A 17,471-nucleotide genomic window follows, 5' to 3' on the forward strand; every position below is an offset into this window, starting at 1 on the left:
GCGGAGGGAATTCACCCGCCAGACGAACGAGTCCATCCTAACCTGGCTGCTCCGCATCTGGGACGCTGCAGCAAACGACACCATCCTGGATGGAAGTGAGGCCAGGCAACTGGGATCGCTGTCCCGGGATGTGGTCATTGACCAGGGGATTGGGAGAACCCAAGAAACTCTCAGCCTCTGGAGGCGACTGCTGACAAGTGTAAGAGACAGATACCTCTGCAAAGAAGACCTCCAGGTGCACCAGGGAAAATGGAGCACAATGGAACAGGGTATCCGATGCCTGAGGGAGTTGGCTGTGCTGGAGATCATTTTTGCAGAAGATGAGAGATTTCCTAAGAGCCCAGATGGTGTCCAGTGCACGTCACAGATGTGGCTGAGATTTGCACGGCTTGGACCAGAGATGTACTCCCGTTACCTGGCAACACTGCAATGGAGGGAAGGTGAGGACAGGGTGGGTGTCCTGGCCAATAAACTAAGAATCTACGAAGACACTGTCACTGCCCCGTTTCGCACCCATGTCTCATCTGTGGAAACAAGGCTGGCTGAGCAAGTCCGGAGCTTGATTGAAGAGGGCCATCAGAAACTAAAAAAGGAACTTAAGGAAGAAATTTACCACGTCTCCCCAGAACCAACAAGAGTCTCTGCTATTAGGAGTAGGCATTCCCCAGCCAGGGAGAAAGGATACACTCCACGAGGTAACCTCTGGTTTTTTCTCCAGGAGCATGGAGAAGACATGAGGAAGTGGGATGGAAAACCCACCTCCTCCTTAGCAGCCCGGGTACGTGAACTAAAAAGAGGGACAACTACCACAAAGAGCTCATCTAGAGCCAGCGCCGCTCCGGTCTCTCGTGGCCAGAACATCAGAAGGTATAGAAATGATGATATGAGTGATCCTCTTGAAGGGACATCAAGAGCATATTCACCAGAGGAGAGCAACGTGCACCATGACCAGGATTAGAGGGTCCCTGCCTCTAGCCAGGTAGAGGAGAGGGACAACCGGATCTATTAGACAGTGTGGATCCGATGGCCTGGCACATCTGACCCACAAAGATATACTGCTTTGGTTGATACCGGCGCTCAATGCACTCTAATGCCATCAAGGTATGTGGGAGCGGAACCCATTTCTATTTCTGGGGTGACAGGGGGATCCCAGGAGCTCACGGTACTGGAAGCTGAAGTGAGTTTAACTGGGAATGAGTAGCAGAAACACCCCATCGTGACTGGTCCAGAGGCCCCATGCATCCTCGGCATAGATTACCTCAGGAACGAGTACTTCAAAGACCCAAAAGGTTATCGCTAGGCTTTTGGGATAGCTGCTCTAGAGACAGAAGGCATCAGACAACTGAGTACCTTGCCTGGTCTCTCAGACAACCCTTCTGCTGTGAGACTACTGAGAGTTGAAGAACAACAGGTACCAATTGCCAGAGCAACAGTGCACCGTCGGCAATACCGCACCGACAGAGACTCTGTGGTCCCCATCCATACGATGATTCGTGAGCTGGAGAGCCAAAGGGTGGTCAGCAAAGCTCGTTCACCCTTTAACAGCCCCATATGGCCAGTGCGTAAGTCCAGTAGAGAATGGAGACTGACGGTGGATTACCGTGGACTGAATGAAGTCACGCCACCACTGAGTGCAGCCGTACCAGACATGCTGGAGCTTCAGTATGAGCTGGAATCCAAAGCAGCAAAGTAGTACGCGACCATTGATATTGCAAATGCGTTTTTCTCCATTCCTCTGGCAGCAGAGTGCAGGCCTCAGTTTACCTTCACCTGGAGGGGTGTGCAGTATACCTAGAACCGATTGCCCCAGGGGTGGAAGCACAGTCCTACTATCTGCCATAGACTGATCCAGACTGTGCTAGAAAAGGGTGAGGCTCCAGAACACCTGCAGTACATTGATGACATCATTGTGTGGGGGAACACGGCAGCAGAAGTATTTGAGAAGAGACAGAAGATCATCCAGATTCTCCTGAAAGCTGGTTTTGCCATCAAAAGGAGCAAAGTCAAAGGACCTGCCCGGGAGATCCAGTTCCTGGGGGTAAAGTGGCAAGATAGACGGCGTCAGATTCCCACTGAAGTCATCAATAAGATCACTGCAATGTCTCCACCGACCAACAAGAAAGAAACACAAGCTTTCCTAGGTGCCATAGGCTTTTAGAGAATGCACATTCCTGAATATAGCCAGATTGTGAGCCCTCTCTACCTGGTTACCCGCAAGAAGAACAATTTCCATTGGGGCCCTGAACAGCAACAAGCTTTCGCCCAGATCAAGCAGGAAATCGCTCATGCGGTAGCCCTTGGTCCAGTCAGAACGGGGCCAGAAGTGAAAAACGTGCTCTACTCTGCAGCCGGGAACAATGGTCTGTCCTGGAGCCTTTGGCAGAAGGTGCCTGGTGAGACTCGGGGTCGACCACTGGGATTCTAGAGCCGAAGCTACAGAAGATCCGAGGCCAACTACACCCCAACAGAGAAAGAAATTTTGGCCGCCTATGAAGGAGTCCAAGCTGCCTCAGAGGTCATTGGTACTGAAGCGCAGCTGCTTCTGGCACCCCGACTGCCGGTGCTGGGGTAGATGTTCAAGGGAAAGATTCCTTCCACGCATCATGCCACCGATGCTACTTAGAGCAAATGGATTGCCCTCATTACACAGCGTGCCCGTATTGGAAACCTAAACCGCCCTGAGATTCTGGAAATTATAACAAACTGGCCTGAAGGTGAGACTTTTAGATTATCTTCTGAAGAAGAAGAGCAAGTGACACGTGCTGAAGAAGCCCCACCATATAATGAGCTACCGGAGAGTGAAAGACGATATGCCCTCTTCACCGATAGTTCCTGCCGAATTGTAAGCACTAACCGGAAATGGAAAGCTGCTGTATGGAGCCCCACACGACGAGTTGCACAAGCTACCGAGGGAAAAGGTAGATCGAGTCAGGTCGCAGAACTTAAAGCTGTCCAGCTGGCTTTAGATATTGCTGAAAGAGAGAAGTGGCCGAGGCTCTATCTCTACACTGACTCCTAGATGGTAGCTAATGCTCTGTGGGGATAGCTGGATCACTGGAGAAAAGCCAACTGGCAGCGCAGAGGGAAACCCATCTGGGCCGCTGAAATTTGGCAGGACATCGCCGCTCGGGTAGAGAAGCTGATCGTGAAGGTTCGACACGTAGATGCTCATGTACCCAAAAGTCGGGCTAATGAAGAGCACCGTAACAATGAGCAGGTGGATCGAGCTGCCAAGGTGAAAATATCACAGGTGGATCTGGACTGGCAGCACAAGGGAGAATTATTTTTAGCTCGTTAAGCCCATGATGCCTCTGGTCATCAGGGACGAGATGCAACGTACCGATAGGCTCGTGAGCGAGGGGTGGACCTTACTATAGACAGCATCTCACAAGTTATCCACAACTGCGAGACCTGCGCTGCAATCAAACAGGCCAAGCGGGTGAAGCCTCTGTGGTACAGTGGAAGATGGTCCAAGTACAAGTATGGAGAAGCCTGGCAAATTGACTACATCACCCTTCCCCAAACCCGCCAAGGCAAGCGCTACGTGTTGACCATGGTGGAAGCAACCACTGGATAGCTGGAGACATACCCTGTGCCTCATGCTACTGCCCGGAACACCATCTTGGGCCTGGAAAAGCAAGTCCTTTAGAGACATGGCACCCCTGAGAGAATCGAGTCAGACAACGAGACGCATTTCAAGAACAGCCTCGTAAGTACTTGGGCCAGAGAACATGGAATTGAATGGATCTATCATATCCCTTATCATGCACCAGCTGCTGAGAAAGTTGAACGGTGCAATGGACTACTCAAGACTACCCTAAAAGCACTTGGTAGAAGAACCTTCAAAAATTGGGAAGTGAACTTAGCAAAGGCCACCTGGATGGTTAACACCAGAGGATCCATCAATCGAGCTGGTCCTGCCCAGTCTGAACCCTTGCACACGGTGGATGGAGATAAAGTCCCTGTGGTACACATGAGAGGTATGTTAAGAAAGACTGTTTGGATTAATCCCACCTCAGACAAGAGCAAACCTATCCATAGGATTGTCTTCGCTCAAAGACCTGGTTGCACTTGGTGAGTAATGCGGAAAGATGGAGAAACCCGATGTGTGCCACAAGGAGACCTCATTTTAAGTGAGAACTGTGTGTAAGGTTCCATTGTATATATATATATATATATGTGTGTGTGTGTGTGTGGAGTTTAAGGAAGGTACTGATTTAGAATTATGTAGATGGTAATAGAATAAGGGGTGGATTATGTCCTGGGTTGCAGTATATTCTATCACCATCCTCATGTACTGTTGAAACCAGGTGAGGCAGTGCTCCCTGCCTCCCCCCCCCCCCGGGCTACCTTCTGTTAATGGGCCCATCAATGCCCTGCCCCATGACTCATAGATAACTTCCCCCTGTATTGTCCCCTGTTAATGGGCCCACCACTGCCTTGCTGCATGACTCAGAGATAACTTCCTCCTGGACTGTTTTCTGTTAATGGCTCATCAAGGCCTTATCTCATGACTCACCATCCCATTGTGAGATGCTCCTCCCCGAGGGAGGAGCCAAGCATTCCATACTGGATATAAGCTGAGAATTCGAACACCACAGCAGCCCTTACCTACGAGACTTCCAGAGGACAAGAGCTACTGCTGGACTTTCAGCTGAAGACCAGACCCCCTTTCTTCCAGAAGATCACGCTTCAACAAGACCACCTCATCTGGACGACTACCATCACCCTAACAGGGTTCCAGGCTGTATTCTGACTCTGTCAGTGTTTTTGATATTATTGCATTTATTCTTTTTATCATTTTCCTATTAAATTATAATTCTGACTTGCGATCTCTCACTAGTTTGATTTCAAACTAGTACAGACGTGATGTGCCAAAAGACCACAATAGGCCGTCCTGATCTTCCCACTGCCTTCCAGCCAGAACATCCATGCCCAACAAATCATTTGGGATATCTCCAAGCACTACTTTGATAGTTAATTGTTCTTCCTCTCCAGGTAATAAAATTTTTACAAAAGCTATTTTCATAGCTTCTGAAGTTCCCAAAGCATTCCGGACACAGTATCTTTTCTTTACTGGAACAATTCCACATTTTTGGGCAGTTGCATTTGTTAATGCAGAAATTTGGGCTCCAGTGTCTATTACAAAAGTGACCAGTGTTCGCTTGGGACCAACTATTGCTGTTATTAATAAATCTCCAGTTTGTCGATTGTGGGTGAGCTGTCTAAGATATATCCAATTGCCCCCCCCATCTCTATGCTCACCTTCAATTAGAGACGGGGGTTCAAGTTTCCCTGCTTTTGAAAATGTTTCAATTCCATTGCTAAACTTTGGGGTTGTTTTTGCTCCCTATCCAGAGCTTGGGAGTGATTTTGCTTTGACCCACTGCTCAGAAACTGTGATTGTTTCTGTTCACTATCCAGAACCTGTGAGTGATGTTGCTTTGGCCCACTACCCAGATATTGTGCATAAGGTTGTGTTGGCTCACTGCCTGGAGTAGGCTGAGGGGAAGGTGGAGCGCTTGGTACAATGGGGCTGGATTCCTGCCACCGAGAAACCAGTTTACTTAATTTTTCAAATGGTAGGTTATCCATTAACCCCTTTGGTATCCCCTTTTTCAGCCCCAAGTTCCACCAATACTGTCGGCTAGAAATTTGCCCACCCTTTTCTGTTTTCATGTTAGGAGGGGCAATGTGCCTAACACCCTTTGTTCTTTCTAGCTTTTCCTCTGGGGTTTTTACAGGACCATATTTCCTGTTATAGTTTAGTAACTCTTCTGCAACTTCACTCCATGTCCAAATTTTGTGATTTCCAGCAGCTAAATTGAGTTGTGAGTTTGTATGTGGTGAAGGATTCGTGTACGGAGAAAACCCAGGATCAACAGATCTACTTTTGTTATTTGGGTTTTCCAGAAGCCTGTCCAGTCTTTCTATTGGGCTTATGGCAGCTATCGTTTTCTGGAGAAGGATAGCAGTGGGTTTAAGCGATTCTGGAAGGCCACGAATTAAAGGAGTCATAATTTCAGCCTTCACGGGTAGCAACATTGGTGATTCAGAGCCAACAATTAATTTTCTTTCATGAATCAGTTGTAGACAAGCTGCCTTATGAATGTTTTCTAGAATTTGGTCTGGGGAGCCGGTTAGAGCTACAGGATCTCCCCTTTCCAGGGGGTTAAGTCCCCCTGCCCAATATGCAGCTCGCTGTGTTAGGGACCATGGGTTGCGGTTATCTCCTGTTGTTAAGAAAACACCATGTCCCCAATAACCACTTGCTTCCTGTTCAGATAATCGAATTTGATCTCCCCCTGTGAGAGACACTCGAAATACATATTCTGTCTCTGACTCGTGAGGGAGACGCCCATACTCCTTTTTTAACTTAGCCAATTCAGTAGCAGTGTACGGGATTTCTTTAGTGGTTATATGTGGATCAAGATCTTCATCATTGATATAGTTATATTCTGTTTTAATCAAAGGTCTTATTTGGGAGCAACAGTTTTCACCACAATTTTTTACCAAATGTAATTCTGCTTGAGGATATATGTGATTTATCTGAGGAGTTTCTTTTTCCAACGACTCCTTAAAGGAATCAGTAGACTGTGAATTTTTGGCACACTCCTCACTCAGAGCAGTTCGTAAGAAATGAATTTCATTTTGCAAACTTTCAACTAAATTTTGTAGGGATTGTATAATTACATTCTCTTCCTGCCTTCGTCTCGTGCGAGCCTCTACAGCCGACGTAAGGCAAGCTCCCAATACAGAACAAATTATGGTTTTATTACGGCCAAGTTTGAACTTTGCCTCATGTTGCAGGGAGCAAATTCTATCAGTTACATTTTCCAGGTTAAACCAATTATTTTGAGCCCATTCTTCCCCAGCTGGGGAGGGCTTAGCATTGTGTTTTGCTAACAAAGCAATGAATGCAGCTTTATCTTTTATACTAGAGTTTTCAGAGTGTTCACTCATGTTTGTGTGTGTGAAGGGTTCAGTACCACTACAGGGAGGTAAGACTTAAGTTACGCACAGACGCAGCCTTTGCCACGTCACCCTTCGCGTCCCTGTATGGATGAAGAGACAAAATCTGCTTGGGAGGCACCCCTTTATGTTAAAATTCAAGTTGTCTCTTTACTACACCAAGCAGTCAAAATTTATCAAAAACACATAACAGTACACAGAACCACTACAGGGAGGTAAAACTCACACTACATCAGACGCAGCCAACGCTGCGTTTCCCCCTGTCGTGGGTGGAGAGACCAAATCTGCTTGGGAGGCACACCTTTATGTTAAAATTCAGACTCTCCGCTACACCAAGCAGTCAGCATATAAAAAACCAGTAAGTCCCACCTTTTGTACTCAAAGATCCCGTGTAAAATTCTGAAGACAGAGCCCTCAAATGAGTGTAGGGGTGCTTTTCACCTGGGCGTGTGCAGTTTGCGAGAAATTCGAGTCGCCTCCCTTGTTTTCTAGACACTGCTCACCAGCGTGGCAGGCTAGGTGCGGCTGAAGCGAAACGTCCTTCCCCTGATACAGACTGCACAACAACCTGCAACCCCTTCTGTCTCTCAGAATCCTGTCCGTGACGCCAATTTATGTCACGATCCGCAAGGTGGGATTCGTGATGTGGTTCTTTTAGCCGGTCTTAGAGTACAAAAGATTATCAGCAAGCCAAGGACTTAAACAAGAAAACACAGTTTATTGAGTGCTCATCAGCACTAATACGCGATAGAGGGAAAGAAAAGAGAAAGCAAAGCATAAGGAAAAGAGAGTAAGGGGATTAGAGCTACCAACGTCGAAGTCCACTCAGCCGTCCAACGACGCAGAGTCTTCTGTCCGTTGGGGAGATCTCAAAGGAAGGTAAGTTTGGGGTATAATTTTATAGTCTTTTGCAAAGCGAGGGGCGCAGGGCCAAAACCAGAGGAGATTGATGATTATTGTGATGAAATTCCATTGCGCAGGGAGCAGGTGTAGGGTACAGAGCGATCCATGTCTTGCAAGTCTTTGCTCACCAGCAGGAACAAGGACAAGGTGTTGTGGAAAACCCATTGCACAGGGTACCAGGCACAAGCCTCTGCTCACCAGCAGGAATGAGAGCCATGAGTCGTGGAAAACCCGTTGTGCAGGTTACCAAGCCTCTGCTCACCAGCAGGAACGAGGGCAGTGTACCGTGCAACCACCTGCAAACAATCACTGAGCAAACATCCATCTCAGCTAGGCCCAAACCCCCAAACCAAGTCCCTTGTGATATTCAGGGTCTCAGTCTCTGTCCTTGAGACGGTTGTGAGACAGATGAGGGAATCTTCAGACCGTCTCTTACAGATTCATCTGAACATTCTGGAAGCTGGAATAGGACCAGGCTATCAACCTTCCCAAAAATTTTGACCAGCTCATCTGAAATTCCACCTTTCCCCTCTCCCTGGATTCCCAGATCTGGAAATTCTTCTACAACCTCCCAGGCACGCAATTCCCAAAATTCCATGGAAAAATGGGATAGGGGGATTTCATCCTGTTCTTTTCCTGATCTTCCCCAATTTTTTTCTCTCTTTGTTTTTTTTCTTATTTTTTCCTGATTTTTCCCTCATTTTCCCCTGAATTTTTCCCATTTTTTTCCCCATTTTTTCCTGATTTTTTCCTCTTCTCTTCCCAAAGTTTTCTGTCTTTTTCCCAACTTTTTCTCCAATTTTTCTGTAATTTTTCTGGTTTTTCCCATTTTTTTCACGATTTTTTCCCCTGTTTTACCCATTTTCTTTTCCTGATTTTCCTGCAATTTTTTTCTTTTTCTTTTTTTTTTTTTTTTATTTTTTTCCCTGATTTTTTTCAGGTTTTATTCCCTTTTTCTTTTCCTGATTTTTTTCCTCATTTTTCAAACAATTTTTCTCGAGTATTTTTAAAATTTTTTTCCTGATTTTTCCCTCTGATTTGTCCCAATATTTCCCCTTTTTTTTCCTAATTTTTCCTGATTTTTTCCTGTTTGTTTCCTTGATATTTCTTGGTTTTTTCCCAATTTTTTTCCCATTTTTCCAAAGTTTTTTCCCTCACTTTCTTTTCCTGATTTTGTCCTTGATTTGTTTCCTTGATTTTCCCCAGTTTTTTCCCAGTCTTCTTCCTCTTTCTTTTTCTGATTTTTCCCTGTTTTTTCCCAATTCTTTTCCTAAATTTTTTTCTTGATTTTTCCCCGTTTTTTCCTGACTTTTCCCTCTTCTTTTCGCAATTTATTCCTCATCGTTCCCCGATTTTTTTCACAATTTGTCCCTGATTTTTCCCTGTATTTCCTAATTTTTTTACTGATTTTTCCTAATTTTTTCCAGGTTTCTTCCCTCTTTTCTTGATTTTACCCAATTTTTTCTCAATATTTTTCCTGATTTTCCCTTATTTTTTTTCATAATATTTTCAATGATTTTTTTTTATTTTCCTGATTTTTTTTTTCCAATTTTTTCCCATTTTTTTTCTCAAACTTTTCCTTGATTTTTGTGTTTTTTCCTTTTTTTCCCATTTTTTTCCAGATTTTTCCCTTATCCTTTCCTTAATTTTTCTGGTTTTCCTCAATTCTTTCCTGATTTTTTTTCATTTTTTTTTTCTGATTTTTCCAGATATTTTTATCCTTTTCCATTTCATTTCCCTGATTTTCCCGTGATTTTCCTTTTTTTCCACATTTTTTCTCTGATTTTTTCCCAATTATTTTCCAGATTTTTTTGCAATTTTTTTTCCCAAATATTTTTGGTTTTTCCTTCATTTTTCCAATATTTTTCCTAATTTTTTCCTGATTTTTCCCAGGGTCTTTTCGGCTTTCTTTTCCTGATATTTTCCCTGATTTCTCACAATTTTTCACAATTTTTTTCATGTATTTCCCACTTTTTTCTGATTCTTCTCTTTTCCTTTTCCAATTCGTTTCTAGCTTTTTCCCAATTTCTTCTCAAATTTTCCTAGTTTTTACCTGATTTTTCCTGTGATTTTTCCTATTTCTTTCCAGATTTTATTCCTCTTTCTTTTATGGATCTTCCCCAGTTTTTCCAAGTTCTTTCCCAGTTTTTTTCCTGATTTCCCCAATATTCTTTCCAATTTTCCCTGGTTTTTCCTGATTTTTCCCCCATTTTTTCTGATTTTTCCCAAATTTTTTTCCACTTTCTTTTCCTGACTTTTTTCCCCAATTTTTCCCCATTTTTTCCTTGAGTTTTCTCTTTTTTTCCCCCCAAATTTTTCCTGGTTTTCCCCAATTTTTTCAAATTTTCTCATTTTTCCCAAATTTTTCCCAATTTTTTCCTGATTTTCCCCTGATGTTTTTGGATTTCACCCTGATACTTTTCTGGTTTTTCCCTGAATTTTCCCTTCCATTTTCCTTGAATTTATCCTGGGTTTTTTTCCATTTTTTCCCCAATTTTCCAGTTTCCTTCACACTCCCAGTCTAATCCCAGTCACTCCCACTATGAGGCCAGTGGCCCCCAGTTGCTCCCTGGCAGTGCCAGTGTGACCCCAGTAGCTCCAGTGTGATCCCTGGGACTCCCTGTCTCTCCCAGGATATCCCAGTCAGCCCCAGCATTCTCCCAGTCATTCCCAGCTCCTCCCAGTTGCTCTCAGCATGATCCCAGTTGTTCCCAGCCACTCCCAGTCAATCCCAGTATGATTCCAGTCACCCTCAGTGGGATCCCAGTCTCAGCCAGCATGGGCCCAGCTGCTCCCAGTATGATCCCAGTATGATGTCAGTACACATCCAATACAGTTCCAGTCATTGCCAGTGTGATCGCAGGATGATCCCAGTCCAAACCAGTCCCTGCCAGTGCTGCCACTCCTGGGATCCCCCAGCCCTCTCTGTGTTCCCCGGTCCCACATCTCCCCAGAGGAGCCCCAAGGGCTGGCAGTCCCCAGCCAGGGTCCCCAGCCAGCCCCAGGTTGGATCTGCAGCCCCCAATTTTCCCATTTTCCCTCTCCTTTTCCCCGGGCCGGGTTCCCCCCGTCCCCAGCGGGTGGGAGCAGCGGAGAGCCCCGCGCTGCCCATCCCGACCTGTCCCGGCTCCATCCCCACTCCTGCCGTGGGCTGTGAGGGGTTTGGGAACGGGGCACCGAGGGTGTCACTGCTCCTGGGGGAGGAGGGAGGAAGAAGGAGAGTGAGAAGGGATGGAAGCAGGAGAAGGACCTGGCATTAGGGAGGAGAAGAAGGGATGGAAGGGGAGGAGAGGGAGGAAGATGTTGGAAATACTCCACAAACCCCTTCATTCTTGTCCCCCATGGGGATGTGTCTGCCCTTCACAGAACACGGGCGGGAAGGGGTCTCAAAATATATCCAACATGGACCTAAGGTATTTTAGACAAAGAAGGGTCAGACTTACGAGACGTGGTCCTGGGTTCATTGTATGTGCATCGCCCGGGGCAAGAGAGAGGCTGAGATTCCTCGGGTGCTGTCTCTTAAACTTGGGGGAGGGGGTGGCCAGGGGATACAGGGGGGTTACAGCCAATGGGATAGGGAAAAGAAAAGGGAGGGTAGGTAGGGACTGACCTTATACAACACCAAGGGTGAGTTCTTCCCCTGGGACAGACCATAATTGTTTAAATGAACTTCAACAGGAAGAGGAGGGACAAAGGAGGATCAGGGAAAGGAGAAGGAACCAAGAGGTCAAGAACTCCCTGAATTTACAGTCCCCCAGCTGTGGGATCATCACCCCCCATCCCACAGGTGCCCCGAGAGGGGAGCTCAGCCCAGATGTCCTGGGGGGTCCCTGGGTTGGGTTTTTTGGGAGGGGATATTTGCGACTTAAGGACTGCAAAGCTGAGTGGAAAATGCCCCTTGGGGGGACACTGGGGGGTACCAGCATCCCTAAGTGGGGAGATGGAAATGGGAGGAGCTTTTCAGATTCCTGGCACTCACAGCAGCCTGGGAAGGACAGGGACTGAGTAGATGGGGGATCGCCAGTACAAGCGTGACCCCCAGAAGCTGGGACAGGGAGGAACCCCTGAACACCAAAGGGAGAGACCAGAGATGGGGAACTCCTGGGAGGCATTTTCAGGGTTGAATCTTGATGTTTTGGAGGTTTTTATAGATAGCTTGTGATTTCTAAAGACGGACTTGGGCAGGAGGAGCCCCCTAACCCAATGTGCTCATGAACTGTATTTTTCCCCAAACCAGGATTTCCCATTCCAAAACCTTAGCTGGATGGAGAAGGAGGTTTTCACGAAGAGGAAGATGGTCCAGGACACCCAGGCAGGTGAGGAGGAAGTCAGTGCCCCTTTTCCCCTCTCTCCTGCTCCATCTCCCAGCCCAGCCTGGCCCCCGGCTGCAGGACAACCCCGCTGCCGACGCCGTCCTGCCGGGGACGCACTGGGGGGATCTCCTTCCCCTTCCCTCTGGCACGGAGGCAAATCCCATCCTCTCCTTGTCCTTCCTCCCCCAGACAAGGAGCTGAGGATGGAGACCAGGGAGGACAAATTCCCACGGCAGAACCTCGTGGAAGAGGCTGTTTTGAGTGGCTCCACAGCACAGAAATCCAACAGGGAGGAAAATCCCCAGAGATCCCACAGGAGGAGGGGCTCCAAACCCAGCCCAGGGTGCTCTGAGGAGGAAAGACCCACCCTGTGCCGGGAAGGCGGCCAGAGATCCAGCCAGGGCTCTGAGCTGGTGGTCCATGAGCAGCTTCAGGATGGGGAGAAGCGCTACAAGTGCTTGGAGTGTGGGAAGAGCTTCAGCCAGAGCAACCGCCTGATCCGCCACCAGATGATCCACACTGGGGAATGGGCCTACGAGTGTGGGGAATGTGGGAAGGGGTTCAGCTGCAGCTCCCAGCTCATCATCCACCAGCGCATCCACACTGGGGAGAGGCCCTACGAGTGTCCTGAGTGTGGGAAGAGGTTTCACAGCAGCTCCAATCTCCTCCTGCACCAGCGGATTCACACGGATGAGAGGCCCTTCCTCTGCCCCGACTGTGGGGAGGGCTTCAAGCAAAACTGCGACCTCATCACCCACCGGCGCATCCACACTGGGGAGAGGCCCTATGAGTGTCCCCAGTGTGCAAAGAGCTTCACCCAGAGCTCTAACTTGACCAGACACCAACGGAGGCACCAGTAAGGGAAGCCCTGCCAGTGCCCCAAGTAAATGAAGAGCTTTGTGCACTGCTCCAGCTTCATCCCCCCTTGGAGGATCCATGTTGGGAAGAGACCTGGTGATCCATGTTCCCTGGGATCCATGCTGGGAAGACACCTGTACCTTTTCCTGCCCATGGCAATGTCATGATGTGGGATCAAAGAATGTGAGACTGTGATCATGGTCCATTATATTCAATCCCATCTCAGGTCATTGCCAGGGGCAGGAAAAGGACTCCCTCTCTCTCACCAGAGGAGAAGAGTGTCCTTTCTTGGCAGGAGGAAATATGTGGCCAGGAAGAAACAGTCGGTGGTATTTTAGTTTTCCCTGTGAATGGTTTGTCTTATCCTTTCTGTTACCAAAATTGTTTCTGTTCCTGTTTGTGCTTTATCTCATTGCTGTTCTCAATAAATTGTTCTTATCCCAGCCTGGGATCTTTGCCTTTTGTGCTTTCCATGGGAGGTGGGAGGGAAGCGAGCGGCAGCGCGGTTTCAGCAGGAGCAGGAAATTGGGGAATGCCATTCCTGAAGCCCAGCCCGTGGAAACCGAGCATCCCAGCTGGTGCCAGGCCTGGTTGCCATGGCAGCAGCCTTGGGAGCGGGTCCCTGGCTGGGGGCTGCGGAAACCTCTTCCCCCTGGTGCCCAGGGACAGGAGTGGAGGGAGCGGCTGGAGCTGAGGCGGGCAGGGTTAGGCTGGATGTGAGGAAAAGTTTTTTCCTGCGAGGCTGCTGGGGCACTGAACAGGCTCCCCAGGGAAGGCTCCCAGCTCCAGGGCTGGCTGAGCTCCAGCAGCGTTTGGCCAGCGCTGCCAGGCCCAGGCTGGGATTGTTGGGGTGTCCTGTGCAGGGCCAGCAGTTGGACTGGAGGATCCCCATGGCTCCCTCCCAACTCAGCCAATTCTGTGGCTCTGGGATACCATGAGCCTGGGGATGGGACTGCAAATGGTTGCCATGGCAACAGGCTCTGGCTCCAGGTCTGAGCTGGTGTCCATGGCAACCACCCCTGGCATGGGGTCTCCATGGAGCTGCCAAGGGACTGACCATAGCAACAGGGTGCTATGATGGTTGTCATGGAAACAGACAATGGTAACAGGTCCTGGTGATAGTTGCCATGGAATCAGACCATTGCTACATGGGGCCGGTGATGGTTGCCTACCAAGGGTCAGATTTGTTACAGGCCCTCAGAGGGGCTCCATGGGGACATTCCAAGGTTCTCCAGGCTGTTCAAGAGCTGGAATGTCACAGGCACAGACAGGGGCTCCACAGAGACCTCCCAGGGATTTCTGGGGATGCTGAAGAGCCGTGTGCTCAGACGCAGTCACAGCAATTCCATGGTGACATCCCAGGGGTCCTTCGGCTGTCAAGGCACCGCTCTGTCACAGGCACTCCCGGGGGCTCCACGGTGACATCCCAGGAGTCCCCAGGCTGCCAAAGAGCCAGGATGTCACAGACACTCCCAGGGCTTCCTGTCATGGGCAGAGTGGGAGCTTCAGGCAAAAGCTTTATCTATTTGTTGGAGAAACTCCTGCTGTGTCATGAAGTGGAGAAATGACACCCAACAGCCACCAGGAATCCTCAAAACCCTCTAAGATGCCTAGACTTTTAAATTCCTTCTAAGAGAAGAGACTGGGGTGGCTGTCCACTCCAATCCCGGTCCCAGACTTTGTTTAAGTGTAAAAGACTGAACAGGTGGAATTGAACCATAATGCAATTTGTCCCACAGGATTAACAATGGAATACCATCCATCTTTTTTGGTGCCCATTGCCAAAATTGGTACTCTCCCTTAAACATTTCCTGTATCCAAGGGTATCTCCCAAAAAAAACCAGCTAGCTCGGGCTGGCCTTGGCCTCTGGTGGTCACCTCGCATCAGCCCCTGTGAGGCTCTGTTCCTTCCTATGGAAAAGCTCCAGCCTTCTTGTCCCGGGACCATTTAGAATTTGGCATCCCAAATTCCATAGATCTAAGAATTGCTCCCAGACAAAAGCAGCCAGGACAGAGGAGTTAGGTTGGCCTTGTCCTCTTGTGATTTTCTTAGACTATAAGCAGTCTGTTTTCATTTGAAAACCCCTTAGAGAATGCCCAGAGATCTCCCAAGGTGGGGTTTTGAGGCCTCAGGCCCATGACCACTCTATAGGGACAAAGGAGCTCTGTGCTCCATGGGGTGGAGACTGAGGACAGTGGAGGAGAGCCATGAGAGTGTTTAAGGAGCAGTTTCAGAGACTGTGGATCTTTTTGACATAGTGGAAAACAGCCAGAGAAAGAAAGAATTGATGCCAAGTGCAGCTGGGGAGGCCCAGAGTGGACACCAGGAGAAAGGAATTTGTGTCCCAGGACAGGGCTGTGGTGCAACACATCCCCCAGAAGGAGTGTGGAGCAGCCCAAGGCTTTGTGTGGCCAGGCAGAATCAGGCAGGACGCAGAGCTGTCAGCAAAGGAAGGGGCCAGCGAGGTGGGGCAGCCGGGGAATGACGACAGCCTGCAGGGACAGAGGCGCAGGGCATGGACACCACAGGGCAGCCTGGGCTGGAGAGGGCACAGGGATGGGCAGCAGCTGCAAGGCCCTGCCAGAGGCAACCTGTGCAGCCCTTTGGCCATGGCTGCTGGCCCTGGGCCTGAGGCCAGCAGGGGACAAGTGACCCTGGCAGCCCTGGGGCCTCATTGCCTCCTTGTCCCTGCTCAGCAGCCTGGCAGGGGCCGCCCCATGGTGCTGCCCTTGGCATTGCACATCCCCACATGCCAGTGGCCCGGGAAGAGCCCTGAGCAATGAGGGAGGGACAGCATCTGCCTTGCCAGGGGCTGGGGCTCAGCCCTTGGCCCTTGCCATTCCTGAAACACATCCAGCTTTGCTCAGCACCACAGACACCTTTCCCTTGCTTGTCCCCAGCTGCCATCAGGGCCTCCAGTCTTCTGCTCTGCCTGGAACCTGGGGACGCTTTCTCACTCGTGTCTCTCATTTCAACTACAAGAAACTTCAGTGTTTCCATCTGACTTGGAGCTCTTGAGGAGTTTCTGGAGCACACTCTGAGGGACTGAGTGTGATGCCAAGAGCCCCAAAGGCCCGAGAGGGTGATGAAAGTGCTGGTGCTGTGTCTGTGCTGCTGAGCTGGGCCGGGCTCCTGGCCCAGAGGCAGCTCCTGGCAAGGGCAGCGCTGCAGAGAGACAGCTCTGGCCAGGAGCAGCTCCTGAGCACAGCCCAGCAGGGCTGGGGCCCTGCCAGGGCAGCTCAGGGACACAGAGAGCAGGCCCAGACAGAGCTGCCAGGGGCTCAGCACTGGCAGGGGCTGTGGGATGTGCCAGAGGGGGCTGTGTCCCAGCAGCACCTCTGTGGCTGTGTCCTGGAGCCCCAGAGCAGCTGGGATGTCAGAAAGGGGCTGTGTGACAGCTCCGAGTGGGTTGTGTGAGGTCACAGATGGGGCTGTGACATGACAGAGTTTGTTGTGTGAGGTCACTGAGCAACTACAGCGTCATAGAGGGGATTCTGTGACATCAGAAAGAGGTGTGTGATGTCACAGTGTGGCTGTATGACATCACAGAGTGGGCTGGGTGATGTTACTTGGTGGGTTGTGACATCAGAGACATGACTATGACATCAGAGGTCGAATGTACATCATTACAGAAAGGATTCTGACATCACAGAGCAGGTTGTGACATGACAGAGCCACCACAGGGTGGATTGTGATATCACTGGTTGGTTGTGAGACATGACAGAACAGGCTGTCAAGTCACATGGTGGTGATATGAAATCCTAAAGTGGGCAGTGACATCATAGAAGAGCCATGGGACATCTCAGGACAGGTTGTATGACATCACAGTGCTGACTGTGACATCACTGAGTGAACTATGACATCAAATGTGGCTGTGTGATATCACAGGAGGCTGTGTGACATCACAAGGTGGTTTTGTGGCATATAGGAAGAGATGTGACGTCACAGAATGGTGGTGTGACATCCCAGAGCAGGTTGTGTGACACCACTGAGTGGGCTGTGACATCCCAGGTGGCTGTGTGACATCTCGAGGTCACTGGGGAGGTCACTCTGCCCCAACCTCCCTCACAGTTCCCCCCAGAGAAGTCCAACACTGCTCTTGCAGCAGCCTGTCTGCACAGAAACACTTCCAGGGCTCCCTGCATTTCCCTTCCCTCACTCTTGCCTCACTCACACACCTCCCAACAACCCACTTGGTGCTTTCAGCTGCAAGGAGTTCAAAGCTTGTCTGTCCTTCAGCAGCTGCTCTAATTCTGCCTTCAGACAACTCTGGGGTTGTGTTTATTGTAGAACTCCCTGTGTGTCTGAAACATTCCTTGTGTGGTTCTGCCTTGGGGAAGGGGAACCTCCTTGGTGGCACCTTGGGCTTGGCACACACTTGAGGAGGGTGTCTGTTTTCCATGGGGAAACTCAGCAGTTTTAGA

The 17,471-nt window shown here is 49.2% G+C and overlaps 2 protein-coding genes across 2 annotated transcripts in view; one reads left to right on the forward strand and one right to left on the reverse strand.

Moving 5' to 3' along the window:
- Nucleotides 1-5,220: 5,220 nt before the first annotated feature.
- LOC147647167 (uncharacterized) lies at nucleotides 5,221-7,202 on the reverse strand. Its single transcript, XM_086872536.1, has one exon. It carries the CDS (start codon nucleotides 6,961-6,963, stop codon nucleotides 5,272-5,274), a length of 1,692 nt encoding a protein of 563 aa, XP_086728662.1. The 5' UTR covers nucleotides 6,964-7,202; the 3' UTR covers nucleotides 5,221-5,271.
- Nucleotides 7,203-7,327: 125 nt separating this feature from the next.
- LOC147647168 (uncharacterized) overlaps nucleotides 7,328-17,471 on the forward strand; it is a 61,686-nt gene continuing 51,542 nt past the window's right edge. Inside the window, exons 1-3 of the mRNA XM_086872540.1 lie at nucleotides 7,328-11,662; nucleotides 12,113-12,191; nucleotides 12,378-12,978. Coding sequence (XP_086728666.1) covers nucleotides 12,140-12,191; nucleotides 12,378-12,978 — 653 coding nt within the window. The 5' untranslated portion in view covers nucleotides 7,328-11,662; nucleotides 12,113-12,139. The remainder of the gene's footprint in view (nucleotides 11,663-12,112; nucleotides 12,192-12,377; nucleotides 12,979-17,471) is intronic.

The sequence above is a fragment of the Cyanistes caeruleus genome, unplaced genomic scaffold (assembly GCF_971803275.1).
Source record: "Cyanistes caeruleus unplaced genomic scaffold, bCyaCae1.hap1.1 HAP1_SCAFFOLD_65, whole genome shotgun sequence".
In the NCBI taxonomy this organism is placed as follows: domain Eukaryota; kingdom Metazoa; phylum Chordata; class Aves; order Passeriformes; family Paridae; genus Cyanistes; species Cyanistes caeruleus.